The 14,034-nt window shown below is 50.3% G+C and overlaps 3 protein-coding genes across 3 annotated transcripts; 2 read left to right on the top strand and 1 right to left on the bottom strand.

Moving 5' to 3' along the window:
• Positions 1-922: 922 nt before the first annotated feature.
• Positions 923-2,519, bottom strand: HO133_009614 (uncharacterized protein; the record flags this gene model as incomplete). Its single annotated transcript, XM_037300475.1, has 3 exons — positions 923-1,072; positions 1,133-2,071; positions 2,148-2,519. The coding sequence occupies 3 exons, from the start codon at positions 2,517-2,519 to the stop codon at positions 923-925; spliced, it is 1,461 nt and encodes a 486-aa protein (XP_037154323.1).
• A 504-nt stretch (positions 2,520-3,023) lies between these two features.
• On the top strand, positions 3,024-11,175 carry HO133_009613 (uncharacterized protein; the record flags this gene model as incomplete). The annotated part of the gene is made up of 8 exons (XM_037300474.1): positions 3,024-5,634; positions 5,690-6,087; positions 6,136-6,628; positions 6,683-10,099; positions 10,154-10,314; positions 10,363-10,668; positions 10,720-10,932; positions 10,990-11,175. 8 exons carry the CDS (start codon positions 3,024-3,026, stop codon positions 11,173-11,175), a joined length of 7,785 nt encoding a protein of 2,594 aa, XP_037154322.1.
• Positions 11,176-11,632: 457 nt separating this feature from the next.
• Positions 11,633-13,921, top strand: HO133_009612 (uncharacterized protein; the record flags this gene model as incomplete). Its single annotated transcript, XM_037300473.1, has 5 exons — positions 11,633-11,816; positions 11,889-12,235; positions 12,294-12,805; positions 12,864-13,091; positions 13,147-13,921. 5 exons carry the CDS (start codon positions 11,633-11,635, stop codon positions 13,919-13,921), a joined length of 2,046 nt encoding a protein of 681 aa, XP_037154321.1.
• Between the last annotated feature and the right edge of the window lie 113 nt (positions 13,922-14,034).

The following is a 14,034-nucleotide window of genomic DNA, read 5'->3' as shown; positions in this document are numbered from 1 at the left end:
TCGGCAACAACAGACGGTACGCCTGGGCCTATCATAGACCGTGTCTTTTCAGGCTCAAGAGATTAGACACCCAGGACTTGTTTCTCGAAAGCGCAGTCGATGACGCGGGCTTTGTAGGTATAGAAGATCGCATGCCAGGATCTGTAAGTTGTTCTCCGCCCTCTGGAACCAGCATGTAAGGTTTTTCCCCTGCTAAAGTTGCCTCCAGGTGTTCGAATCTCAGCCTAGATTCCTCGGCGACTTCTGTCATGTCAAGACAAACGTACCCAAGATGTTGGTTTGTTCGAGGCTGAGGTGACATGAATCTGCTACAAGCGGACGGTCGATTACGCTAATTGATCCCTGGGCCCGAGAGGATGTATCCAGTATCAATGCGACTGGCACTGAGACTCTCATAGTCATTAAGAGAAAGTGTGCTGACGGGGAGCAACAGTTTGCACATTTGATAACCGGAACCGCAAAGCTAGTTTTGGGTCTTAGTAGGTAAGGCTGACGGCAATGCCAAGCAAAACACGCCTTCTCCACTGAGGGCCCGACAGTGGTATTCTTTGTTTGCGGAAAAATACTAGAACCATGGCGAACTTTCTCTACACAATTTATGGAATCACTAATGTGAACATAACGGGGTCATCTATGAGGCGGCGGCGATTATGTGCAGTTTCCATGTCAGTCACCTGAATTCAATGGATTGTGCAAGTGTCATGAACACTATATGTATTCATTAGCTATCGCTAATGGAGTACTGCACTCGGTACATGCAGAATGCAAATGCAAAGGCAAGTCCCCAATACTCCGTGCCTTCCTCTTCAAGCCCAATATTGTGCAGATCCATATCAATACAAAAGAAACGGCCGCACTGTTGCTCCTCTCATCCGCGTCGATCCAAAGACCTTTTCGGCGAGGCGAATATTGAAGTCGTCGCTTACTTCAGCTCATCGAAGAATTGCTCGACGTTTTCAAGTTCAGACTTGAGAAAGTCTTTGACCTTCTGCGCAGCGGGCTTCTCAGGCGTGTGCTTTGTTCCAAAGATTTCGGAGATATTGGACGAACCACCTCCGTTCCACGCAAGAATCTAGAGAGTGTGTCAGCGGAATCTTGACAGTACAGTTTGGTATGAGCGCTGAGCGCTTACGTTCTTGGTATTGCTAGGGACGTCAGTGAGACTGCCCACAGTGGCAACAGAGATCAAGCTCTGCTTGAGCTGCTTTGGGGTGATGTCTGCAACAGCAAACGCAGAGTCCTTTGAAGGCTGAAGAGACAACAAGTAGGCCAAGAGACCGGCAATATGTGGGGAAGCCATCGAAGTACCAGATATGGTATTGGTGGCATACTTGCTGCCAACCCAAGTAGAGAGAATGTTGAGGCCGGGGGCAAAGATGTCGTTACACTTTCCGTAGTTGGAGAAGTAGGCTCGCTCGTCAGCAAGGGTGGATGCGCCCACAGTGACGGCTTTCTCGGCGGCAGCGGGTGAGTAATTGCAGGAGTCGGCGTTATCGTTTCCAGCGGCAACAGCGAAGTGGATACCAGCGTCGACTGCTGCGTTGACGGAAAGATCTAAGGCGGGGGATTTCCCTCCGCCGAGACTCATATTTGCGGCGCTACCCTTGAATCCTTTCTTTCCTTTGCCCTTCTTTGCGGCCTCGACCTTATCTTGATGGCTGAGAGCAGCCCATTCAACGCCCTTGACAACGTCGGACATGGTTCCGGAGCCGTTGGATTTCAAGACCTTGACAGCGTAGATGTTGGCTTTCTTAGCAACACCGAACTTCTTACCAGCAATTGTGCCGGAGCAGTGAGTGCCGTGACCGTTGCCATCCACATCTTCGTCTCCAGGAGGGATAGTCTTGCCCCACGTCGCACGGCCCTCGAAGTCGACGTGATCGACGTTGGTTCCAGTGTCAATGACATAGACATCCACGCCTTCACCACCATCTTCCGAGTAAAGGTATTTATTGAAGGTACCGAAACTTAAGCTGTTACGGTGAGATATTCTGGCCAATCCCCAAGGTGCATTCTTTTGCGTCTCAGCACCCATGGTGTGGACCTCAGAATCTCTCTCGATAAAGGCGACCTGTCTCAAGACCAGGGATCAGTAAGGTCACGTGCGGGTAGATAGGAGATAAGAAATGATCCAGGTGTTTACTGACATCTGGGTGCCTGCGGACTTGCTCGATAACGCTCTCGTCGAAGTGTCCAGAGTATCCAAGGAGACCTCCGGCAATGTTGTAAGTGTGCTTGAGTCCACCGAAGGTAGTGAAAGGCAACTGGGACCGTTTGAGGAGATCCCTCTTTGAGGTCTCGACCTGGAGGTGCTGATCTTGAACCCAGTCGTGATGTGCTGATGCTGATGAATGCGAGAGACCGTCTTTGAATACAACGATATATGAATCTGGGATCGCTTGAGACTGTGTAGATGAGAGGATGGGAGCGGCTTCGGTGTGGATGGAGTCGATAAGGACTGGAGACGCCGATGCCAATAAAGGCAGCAGCAGCAGCGACAAAGTTGAATACCCCTTCATGGTAGGAAAGTTATATCTGAGGTGATCAGAATTCGGTATGTCAATGAATGATGATGGTGGTTGAGTTTATGAAAGGTAAGTACTCGCAAGACGAAGAGGGCTGGGGAAGATAAGAAGAGTTTCGAGGTTGGATCACGAGATGACGAGATCCCAGGCAACGCTTCCGGCGTTTCTAGCTCCGGGCTCCGGGCTCTTAGCGCCTTGGCGACGTCTGCAGCTGTGCGTTTCAACACCGGACCTGCAGCTACTTTACAATGACCTTCATGATTGCACTGGTAGTGGTGGAGTTGATATACTAAAAGGAGATTCACAACAACTGACAAGCGCAACAGAATTCTTCCGGTTAGTGGCTTGGATTTCTGCCTCTCATGATCTGCGTATGAAAGCACACGACTCTGGCACGAGACACTGCCCTGCAACTTGCCCACATGCAGGAAGTCCAGGGGCAAGGAGCCACATGATGATGGCACCCTGAACAGATGGATCCTTCGAAAGGCGTTCATAATGACACCTGCAGTCCCCAGAAGCCGGGCTTCAACGCTCCAAGATGCCGAAGGAGGAGGGACCGAGCTCCAGAGCCAGCTTGAGCTGCTGACACAGAACACATTGGACTCGAGGGAAAGAGATACCGGGGATGAGTGCCAGACGAAGTTGGAGACCGCGCATCGTATTCGTCAAGCACTTCTAGAAAACCCTGGCCATGTGAGAGACGACTTTAGGCGTATGAACGGCTTTCAGTCTGTTATCGCAGTTGTTGGTGATATATCAATGAGCTACAAGTACCACCAGGGTATAGAACCGGGACAGCTCTCGGCAACTCTCAACCTCTTGCAGACTATCCTCAGTATACTCGCAGCTGCATTGCAAGACCACAAGGGCAATCAGAAGTACTTTCGTCTTCGCATTGACGGTGGTGGATGGCCGACCTTAAAGAAGCTTCTCTACCCGTCGCTTCTGAAAGAGAGCAAGGAAGGCATGACGATCCTTGCAGATCGAGTATTCGGGTGTCTTCTGGGCTGCGCGCTTGACGACGAATCAATGACCAGCTTCTATTGTAATCTGAGCCGACAAACGATGAGCATTGGCAGCGCTAGTGACCGGACCCCAGATGTAGATCCTGCGAACAAGGGAGATCGAGTAACGGAGCAAGATGCTTTGGATCGCGCATTTCTGAAGCAACAGATCAGTGAGCTGACCATTGTACACAATCCAGATGCGATCTTGATCATGTTTGAGCTCTGGAAAGATCTTGAAGATCAAACCCATCAAGACAAAAGCGCCCTAGAGACTGGTGCTGTCTCCTTGGGAGTGCTCAGTAGCATCAATCACTTGGCCGCTTTGAATACCGCGAATCTGACTGCACTCCATGGTACAGGTCTACTAAGCATAGTCCTCTCGGCCCTACTTGGTCTATCGTCAATGGGCCATTCCTCTGTTCCTCAACTTCGCCTACTAGCTACTGCTCTCCTCAGTCTGGGCATTGGCAATCTAAACGATGCCCATTTCCTATACCGGCATGCATGCTCGTCACCGCTCATTGCAGACCTCCTCCTATTGTCCCTAAAAGCTTCTCGTTCGCCTTCCTATGTACACTTTGATTTGTCCCTGCATGGTTATGCTTCGATAGAGTTGCCAGGCATTGGACGGACGTTCCCTCCGGCCTCGACAAGCGCCGGCTATAGTTTATCGCTCTGGTTCCAAATAATCCATTTCGATCATGCTTCGCACACAACGATCTTTGGAGCATTTGATGCAAGTCAGACGTGCTTCGTACTTGTCTACTTAGAAAAAGACACGCACAACTTGATCTTCCAAACATCTGTCACATCCTCCAGACCTAGTGTGCGCTTCAAATCAATTGTCTTCAAAGAGCGACGTTGGTATCATATTGTCATTGCACATCGACGTGCCAAAGGCACATCTTCTTCCAGGGCTTCCCTCTTCATTAACGGCGAGTTCGTTGAGCAAGTCAAGTCACAATATCCTGAAACACCCCCATCCGTCAATAGTGGCAACGAAGCTATTAGGTCTCCCTCTTCAAATCGAAATAATAACGCGATCCAAGCATTCCTCGGGACGCCGCAGGACCTCGCCTCTCGTCTGGGCAAAGGACTAATTTCCACACAATGGCGGCTGGCGTCTGCAAATCTTTTTGCTGATGTGCTCAGTGACGATCTCATCGCTGTGTATTATGAACTTGGATCACGATACAATGGTAACTACCAGGATTGCCTTGGGTCTTTCCAGACTTATCGGGCTTCCGCTGTATTAAATCTGCGGAACGAGAGCCTCCATCCTGGCAGGGAAGAGAGATCAGATATCATCTCCGCAATAAGGTCCAAGGCTGGTATGCTTCTTCCAGAATCGAAGATCCTTCTCAACATTTCGGCGTCAATGGTGCTGGATGACAATGATCAGAACAACATTGACGAAACTCGGCTCATGAAGTATGTTTCGAAGACAGCCGGGAAGAATCTTCGTAATGTTACACGAGGTGGGCGCAATGCTCTGGCGATCAATGGAGCTATCCCGTCCGTGAACGAGGCCTTGCTCCATTCGTCTGGCTTCGCGGTACTCACCGGCGATCCCACAATAGTTGTGCCACAGTCCCTGGATGACGCTGCATGGCGAATCGGAGGATGTGCTGCTGTCGGTCTAGCTCTCCTTGAATCGGCCATTGCTTCTAATGACGTGGTCAGAGCCTTGAACATCCTTTTCGAAAACGTACAAGAGAATTGGCGTAACAGCGAAGCTATGGAACGAGAGAACGGTTTCGGGGTTCTGTCAGCTTTGCTCACGACCAAATTATGCCAAGGACAGTCCAATGTCGCTACAGGGCTAGAATCGCCCAGAGGTCTATCGAAAATTCAGCAGAGTGTTCCCAATCTGTCCTTGACTGTCCTTGCAGAGATACTGAAATTTGTTGGCTATCGGATAGATAAGCCCGAAGACTCGGTGATTAACAATCCATTAGCGTATCGTATTCTGCTTGTCGACATGGACTTCTGGCGCAGTGCAGAATCTGCCGTGCAGAAACTTTACTATGAGCAATTCACAGTGTTTGGACTACACAGCAAGTTCCATCTATTCAACAACAAGCGCTTGCTGAGAATGCGTAGGCTTCTGTCTCCATACCATAATACTTGCGGCTTACTGACCTGCTTCCCTAGGCATCATGAAGAAGTGGCTAGACGCTCTCAAAGGCGAAACGTTCACTATGGAGACATTCGGATACTTCCTTGAAGCCTTCAAATCTTTTCTCACCAGAAACCCCTCCGCGGACTCAATGCGTTCTCTGGCATTGTACATCACTTATGCTATCCACAAGCCGAGGCAAACAGAATCGTATACAGCGCGAGGCAAGAATATCAAATTGAACACGAATGTCTCATCTCGAAGACAAACAATATCGAACGCTTCCCCACGTTCAATAAAGCAGCAGAATGAAATCGTTCATCTTAGTCAATTACAGATTGCGTTGAAGATGCTGGAGCTTTATGCAGATATGTTGTGTCACAAAGATGAAGCTGCCAATATCAAAAAATTCGCCAGGACTGTGACGAACAAGGTGAACACTACTCCCGCAATTGTTTCAACTTCTGCTTACGCTTGCCAGTGGCTTCTTCATCTTCTCGCTGACGACGAATCAACGGTAGTTGTGTTGTCAGCTAAAATACTGGCTCGTCTTCTCGTGATTAATGGACCCAGCTATGTGCAGAAGTTTGTCGACAAAACCGGAGGTATCGTAATTATGCAACATAGATTCAGGCGCTGGTGGAGCGTTCCGGCCATATGGCCGATCTGCTTTGCTGTCTTCTTCGGCCTAGATCCTGCAAATATCGAATTTTCCAAGACGTTTGACATGTTCAGTCTACTAGAAACATTTGCGCCTGACGGCCTAGCCCCTGTCGTCAATCCAGCAATGCTGCCGGTAATTACTGCCATGCTCGAGCAAGGTCTCAAGACTGTAACTAGGGAGCAATTGGACCCCGACTCGCCATTGACAGAGAAGAGCAATGGGCAAATGCCGACTTTTGCAAAAAGTCCAGCGACACCTACGCACGCAAGGCAGCGATCTATGACACTGAGCATTGAGCCATCAACCTCAAGTAGGCGCTTCAGACCTTTAACATCGCTCTTGGGAAGCTACTAACATCGGACAGCTACTGGTGAATTTTCAGTCCACAATCTGGCAGAGTCCGCGTCTACGTTACGAACCGTCATTAGATTCCTCGCCGACATCCACACAAAATCACAAGCTTTTCGAGACTTCACAGTTAAATCCCCCTACGTACAAGAGCTGTTCTTCGTGCTCTTTCCAATCGTAGTCAGCGCCAACACTGTCAGCCCAGAAATGGAACTACATTCCCGGGACTCTGCACTGACTTTCAACGGCAACGACGTGATCATGAGACCTTTGTCTGCAAACTCAATGAAAGGAGTCCCAGTGGTAAGAACTGCTACAGTGGAACCTTCCCAGAGGCTCAAACCCTTAAGGAATCAAGCACCCAAAAGAATGTCATCGTATATCCTTGTGACATCAGACCTGTCAAATCCGGGACCCTCAGCTTCCAAGCTACAACCAGTGATTTCGCCTAGCAGATTCAAGCCTGTGTCAAACCTCAGTAGCTCAATCGTAGAAGAGCTCTTGGAGTTGACGATCGCTGTCTTTTCCGATCAGATATTCACAAGGAAGGACTTCCCAGGGCTGGGACTATTCATGAGAGTGCCGCCAGGATTCCAGGAACACCAGGCCTACTTCGAAACATTTATCCTTCGTAACACCCTGTCACATTTAGGGAATACGATCAAATTGAGTCAGAAGCTCCTTTGGGAACCACGAGTTCTCACGAACATAGCGCGTTTCGCTGCACATCTGGGAGAAGCTATCTACGAAGGCTGGTTCATCAGCGGTGCAGAAGATACCTTGGACTTCTTGGCCAACATCTTAGAGTATCTCCAGCTTCCAAACATCTCCTCAATCAAGGCCATCAGACTTTGCAGTCAGATCATCACCAATATCAGAACCGTTCTGCTACGAGTAGTGCTTCTCCGGCTGTCCGAATTAGATGACGTGGCATCGAGCAATGTCACTGTTTCATTCTTAAACAAGCTTGCCTATTGGCAGACAGTTTTGATACCAGCAGAAGATCCGCAGGATGGCTTCCTCAAGTTGCTATGCTATCTGGTCTACAATAGATTAATTGGTACCAATAACCATGTGCGTATGGCAGCTGCGAATCTATGGCGGATGCTGCTCGTTCAGAAAAATGGTCAGATCTCTGCAATCTTCCAACAGGCAAGCACTGTGGGTAGCGACGCCCTCACAAGAGGGTTCGAAAAGATCATGGAGCTTGACAATGAAACATTCCTTGGCTGGGTGGACGATCATCGCGAGGGTCTAGACAGCGCCTTATTTGCCGCGTTGTCAAAGTCGTGGGAATCTTTCGTTGGCGAGGAGAATCGCAGGACTGAGGACACAGCGAGGGCAAGAGTCAGCAAGAGGAGGGAGAAACTGAAGCTTTGGGCATCAGAAAATGCTTCAACCGATGAGATTCTCAGACATCACGAGACGGGAACCGATCACTGGCGATCGAACATCTACGCTGCGGAGCATCTCAAGCGACAACGTGCTCTGCAAGACCAGCAAGACAGCCAAGTATTCAATGCAGCGATATGGGCAAAGATGAACCTGGAGCTTCGCCGACCTTGCGGTGTCTTCGATAGTATGATCAGTCCAAAATGGCAGCTTGATCAAACAGAAGGGCGGAACAGGATGAGGATGCGATTCATTACTGACAAAGACGCCCATTTGCACGATTATCAACCGAAGCGGAGTCGGTCTCAGGGGTCTACAAAGCGCCGGCGCAGCAGTGTTGCCAGAACCCAGGCACTGGTCAGAGACATTCCTCCGTTGCCAAATCAATCGCACACCCTATCGAATGCACTCGACGCACAGACTGGCCTAATACACAACGCTGAGACTCCCGCCAAACCATCAGACGACCAAGAGAATGAAGTGGACGCCGATGATGGTTTTGAAATGGTAGATGATCCGCGAGATGGGTCGGAAGATTATGAGGATAAGAACCGGAAGGTCATGCGCAGTCTTCAGCGAGGCGATCAAGTCGAACAGGTTCACAACGTATCCAGGATCGTTGGACTGGAGGCAGTGGAGGGCCTCCTCATCCTTGGAAAAGGACACCTGTACCTGCTTGATAATCTTTTCCAACGTTCCGATGGCGAGGTAGTGAATGTCTGGCAGGCTCCCCGGGAAGAACGTGATGCATACGTGCAAATGATATCGGGACGAGAGGCTGGTGATGGCCCTACGCCATCTATGAAGACAGACTACGAAACGCGAAGCTGGCGCTGGGAGGATGTTCTCAGCATCTCTAAAAGACGCTTTCTTTTCCGTGATGTAGCCATAGAGGTCTTCTTCGTAGATGGACGGAGCTATTTGCTAACAACCAATACTCCAAACCTACGGAATGAGCTATATCAGAAGCTTCTTGGCAAGGCTACCCACGCTGCTGACCCTGCGATTGGCGAGGACTCGTGGAGAATCGAATCGGTCAAGAACCAAGGCGATGAGGTACAGACGTTTGGTTCCAGGTTCACAAGCGTTTTTGCTCAGAACAATGCAAATCCAGCGACTCGCAAATGGATGAGGGGTGAAATCTCCAATTTTCACTACCTCATGCTCGTTAATACTATGGCCGGGCGTACCTTCAACGATCTAACGCAATATCCAGTCTTCCCTTGGGTACTCGCAGATTATACAAGCGAGGAACTTGACCTTACCAATACTCGCACTTTCCGTGATCTGACCAAACCCATGGGGTGCCAAGATCCAGAGAGGCAAGCCGAATTCAGAGACCGTTATCAGTCTTTCGCGGAAATGGGCGATGAGAGATCGCCACCCTTCCATTATGGCACTCACTATTCCTCCGCAATGATCGTGACATCGTATCTCATCCGCCTGCAGCCATTTGTACACTCATACCTTCTATTGCAAGGTGGCAGCTTTGATCATCCAGATCGATTGTTCTACTCGATGGAAAGAGCCTGGTCCTCAGCCTCACGGGAGAACATGACCGATGTTAGAGAGTTGATTCCCGAATTTTTCTATCTGCCTGAGTTCTTGCTGAACAACAACAATTACGACTTTGGCTCTCGCCAGGGTGGTGCTGCAATTGACATTGTAGAGCTCCCGCCTTGGGCTAAAGGTGATCCGAAGATATTTATTGCGAAGCACCGAGAAGCTTTAGAAAGCGAGCATGTAAGTCGGCATCTGCATCAATGGATTGACCTGGTCTTTGGACAGAAGCAACGCGGGGAAGCTGCTCTAGAGGCAACGAATGTGTTCCAACATTTGTCTTATCATGGCGCCAAAGACCTTGACACCATCGACGATCCGGTGGAGAGGTTGGCAACCATAGGCATCATCCACAACTTCGGTCAGACTCCACACCAAGTGTTTCAGCGGACTCATCCAGCCCGGGAGGACTCGAAGTACAAGGTGAAACGGTTGGATACTGCAGCCGAGGGTCTGACTCGTCTGCCATTTCCTCTAATAGGTACGTCATCGAAGAGGATTATCCTGTCCCCCTAATTAAACAATGCCCCCACAGAAACTCATGACCGTATCGCGTACCTACAATACTCGTCGAAGCACGAGAGGCTCATTAGCTCAGCACCTTTCCGGCTCAACATTGGCCCAGCTTATGAAAAGTACATGGAATGGGGTTTCATTGACGGAAGCGTCAGATTCTATGCTGCTGACACGAAAAAGGTACAGAGCCTCATAGCAAACTGTCAGAAGACTACTGACATGCTACAGCTCGTCGGCCTGTCCGAGCACGTCCATCAAGGACAGCTGACGTTCGTGCTGTTTGGAGATTCCAAGACCCTAGTGACGGCAGGTTCAGACTGTACAATATCTGTCTGGACACTGCTTATCACTCCCAATTCTGTTGACCTCCAGCCAAAGATTACGTTGTTTGGACATCGGTCTGCTGTCACGACATTAGCAGTGTCACGTTCTTTCAGTGCTTTGCTCTCTGCTTCTTCGGATGGCCAAGTGTTGCTTTGGGACCTCAATCGCCTGGAGCTTGTCCGCAGATTAACGACGGGCAAGCCAGTCGAGGTGGGTTACTCTCACACATTTGAGAGCGTGGAGAAGCTAACGAATATGCAGTGTGCTTGTATCAACGATGTGACAGGCGTCATCATGCTTTGCCGAGGGCCAGAAGTATCATTGTGGACACTCAATGGCGATCCTATACTGGAGCAAAACATCTACGTTGAAGGCGACGACACCATCTCCTCTTGTGCTTTTTATGAAGGATCTGGGAATGAGTACCTTGAGCGCAACCTCATCTTTACAGGTCATAAGAAAGGGGTCGTGAATGTAAGCCTCCCTCCTCTTCTTTTACTGTCGAGATTCTGCCGGCTGATCATGCCCCAGGTGTGGGCAATTGCCATTTCCAGCGGTGCTTTCATTCTCGAACATGTGAAGCGCATGCATCATTTGGACCACGCGGGCTACAACATTGGCACAACTATTACTTCAATTTTGCCGATGGCGCAAAAGGTGTACACAGGAGATGACGATGGACGAGTGTATGAATGGGACTGCATTCAGAGACAGTGAAGGACCATGATGATAGAGGCTTAGATTGGATGGCTCGTGCTGCAAGTATGACTACGGTTCACATGGACTTGTGGGTTTCAAAGGAGGCTTTCTATAACGAAAAGCAAGGCGCTTGGCGTTGACTCGCCCAGCTCACTGCAAAGTCCACTGGGGGGAAAAGGGGGAAAAAGGGGAAAAAAAGGGAGTGATGATGACTTGGTTCATGTTACGTGTACATAAATCAGATGAAGTATACAGAGTCATGAGGTAGAAGTGTTCATGTGACAAACATTAAGATATCACCTTACAGTTCTATTTCTATTAATAGGATGAAGCACCCAATGACGTCACACTAGTTTTTCCCTCCGGGTTTTAGCAGCCAATCTCCACGTCCCCCTTGGTCAACATTCCCTTCGCATCCCATCGTCCTGAATATATATCACTATTGGACGTGGCCATCCACGTTATCGCCCTCACCATGCCCATGCCAGGTTATGTATTCAAGGATGGAGGCCCTATTCCAGACTCCGACCTCAAGCACCCCCAACATGAGGCCAATCACACCCCGGGCGCCCAGCCAAACATGGAACCTACAACGCGTACCTCCACCATCTCCAGCAGCCCCAACAATGGCACCGTCGTAAATACCCCCACATCATCGAGTGCGTCTGCCTCGAACGCCCCCAGCGACAGCCATGCGCTCGCCATAGAAAGTGCTGATCACGATATCAAAGGTGCTGTCCAGCAGAACCACGAAGCGGGCGAGGTTCGCGATATGGGTTGGAATGACCATCCGACAAATGTGCCCTCGCCTCTGGTGGCTAAGCTGCCGAATGAAGAGCTCTGGACGCTAGTGCGTCGGTTCAATAAGCAAATGTATCATGTCAAGGCCACGAGTGATCCCTTGTTGGGCGGCTTGGATTTAAATATTGTGGACGAGGATGAGTTCAGTCCGGATAAGCTGAGGAGTAATGTTGAGAGGCTGTATATGACTGTGATTATTGGGATGATGGGGTTTGGGAAACATATCGCACGCTTGAGGAGCTGGAGAGAGCCGAGGAGGACCGCTGGGTTTTGCGCGGTGAGTTTTCCACTTTTCTGCTTTTGGCTAATGGAATAGTGGTTGATGCGTATTGCAGGCTTACGCCATTGCTTGGGCTTTCAACTTCCTGATGCCCTTGTTGTTTACGACTATAATTGTCCTCATCGCATACCCGCCGTCGCGCCCATTCTTATTTCCTCCTGTTCCTATGGCTTTGGTCAATTCAAAGACTGGAGGTGTCCAGACTCCTCAAGCTGGCATGCTAGGCAGTAAGGATAGCGCCACTGGGGCACCTGAGAAACACAAGGGAGAGGCAGTCGAGCAAGAAGCGCACAATTTCGTCTCTGGCATCGGATCCATCGCCCTCAGCAGCGCGGCAGGCAAACACGACCAAGGCGATCCGGACTCAGACCCGTTGAATGATTCGGTCCCTGATCCAACCAACATTGCCTCAGACGCAGCGGCGGCCAAGCAAAGTGCGCAAGGAAACCAACCGCAGGCTCATCACGACAAGACGAAGCAGCCGATGGAGCAGGCGATGTGGTTGAAGATGAGGCCGGTTATGCATGTCATTGGTGACGTTGCAGATGGTTGGGAGAGATTCGCAAAGTAAGTTCACTAACCAGATGTTGGGGATGTCCGGTGTAGATGCTGACCGATGTCGTAGCGCCCTATCACCCACTCCTCCCTTTCCCCAGGAGACGCCTAGACTCAAGTTAGCCGGCATCCTAGTTCCGGCTGTCGCTGTTGGGATGCTCACCACCTCTGCCATGTTCATGAAAATGACCACCGCGGGTATCGGCTTTGGTTTCTTTGGTGATCCACTCATCTGGCGTGGTCTCGATTTACTGAACAAGACTTTCCCGCACTGGCAGAAGTTGCTTGAGATCAGAAAGTAAGTCCAAAAAAAAACGTCCCTTTTTCCCAATTAGCTAGCTTAAACGTCCTAGCACCATCCTCAAAGGCGTCCCGACAAATGCCCAGCTCACAATCACCCTCCTCCGTATCGGCGAAGCGAACAAAGCTCCCATTCCCCCACCTCCTCGCTCAGACCAACCTCCATCCTCCAAGCCCGCTTCCATAAACGGAGACGATCTAGCCCTCGATGCCTCAAACGAAGAAATTCACGAGGCAATACACAAAGACGCCGACCAAAAAGCCGCCGAACAGCAAGATGAGCATCACGAAGGAGAGAAGAAGAAACACAAACACGGCCAACACATCCTCGGTTTCTTCAAAGGCACCACTAAAACGGGCGTAGAGGCTAAATTCGGCATCGACAAAGCACGCGCTGTCGTTGGCTCTCGGCACGCTAAAGACCACCTCGGCGTCCTCCCCAAAACCGACGACCCCGAACTGTCCGGTCCCGTCGACTTCAAGGGACGCTACAAGGGCAGCAAAGGCTGGATATACATCTCCACCAACGTCGGTATCCCTACCGTCTCCTTCTCCACCAAGTCCTCCGACGGCACCGGTCTGGAACCCGAAAAGGCATCGGCGAAGTTCTCGGTGCCGATCGCGGACATTAGAGAATTGAAGAAAGTGGGCGGGTTGGGCTGGAAGGCGAAAATCGTCGTCGGGTGGGCGACGGGCAAGACGGTGGCGGATGGGCTGGAGGTTGTGGACAAGAGGGGGGAAACGCACAAGGTTACGGCGGTACGGCTGAGGGAGGAGCTGTTCAATCGGCTGGTGGCTATGGGCGGGCAGAAGTGGGAGAGCTGGTGAGCTGGGGCCGGATGCTTTGGTTCCACCTACGGTCAGAGCTTCTTGAAGCCGTTCTTGCCGTTGCTGTTGTAGTTGCAGCGATGCTTATCAATCAATCGTTTGTATTTGTATCG

The sequence above is a fragment of the Letharia lupina genome (genome assembly GCF_014066315.1).
Source record: "Letharia lupina isolate WasteWater1 chromosome Unknown contig_7, whole genome shotgun sequence".
Lineage (NCBI taxonomy): Eukaryota > Fungi > Ascomycota > Lecanoromycetes > Lecanorales > Parmeliaceae > Letharia > Letharia lupina.
Note: the sequence above shows the minus strand (reverse complement) of the source record. Positions and strands in the feature narration are given on the sequence as shown.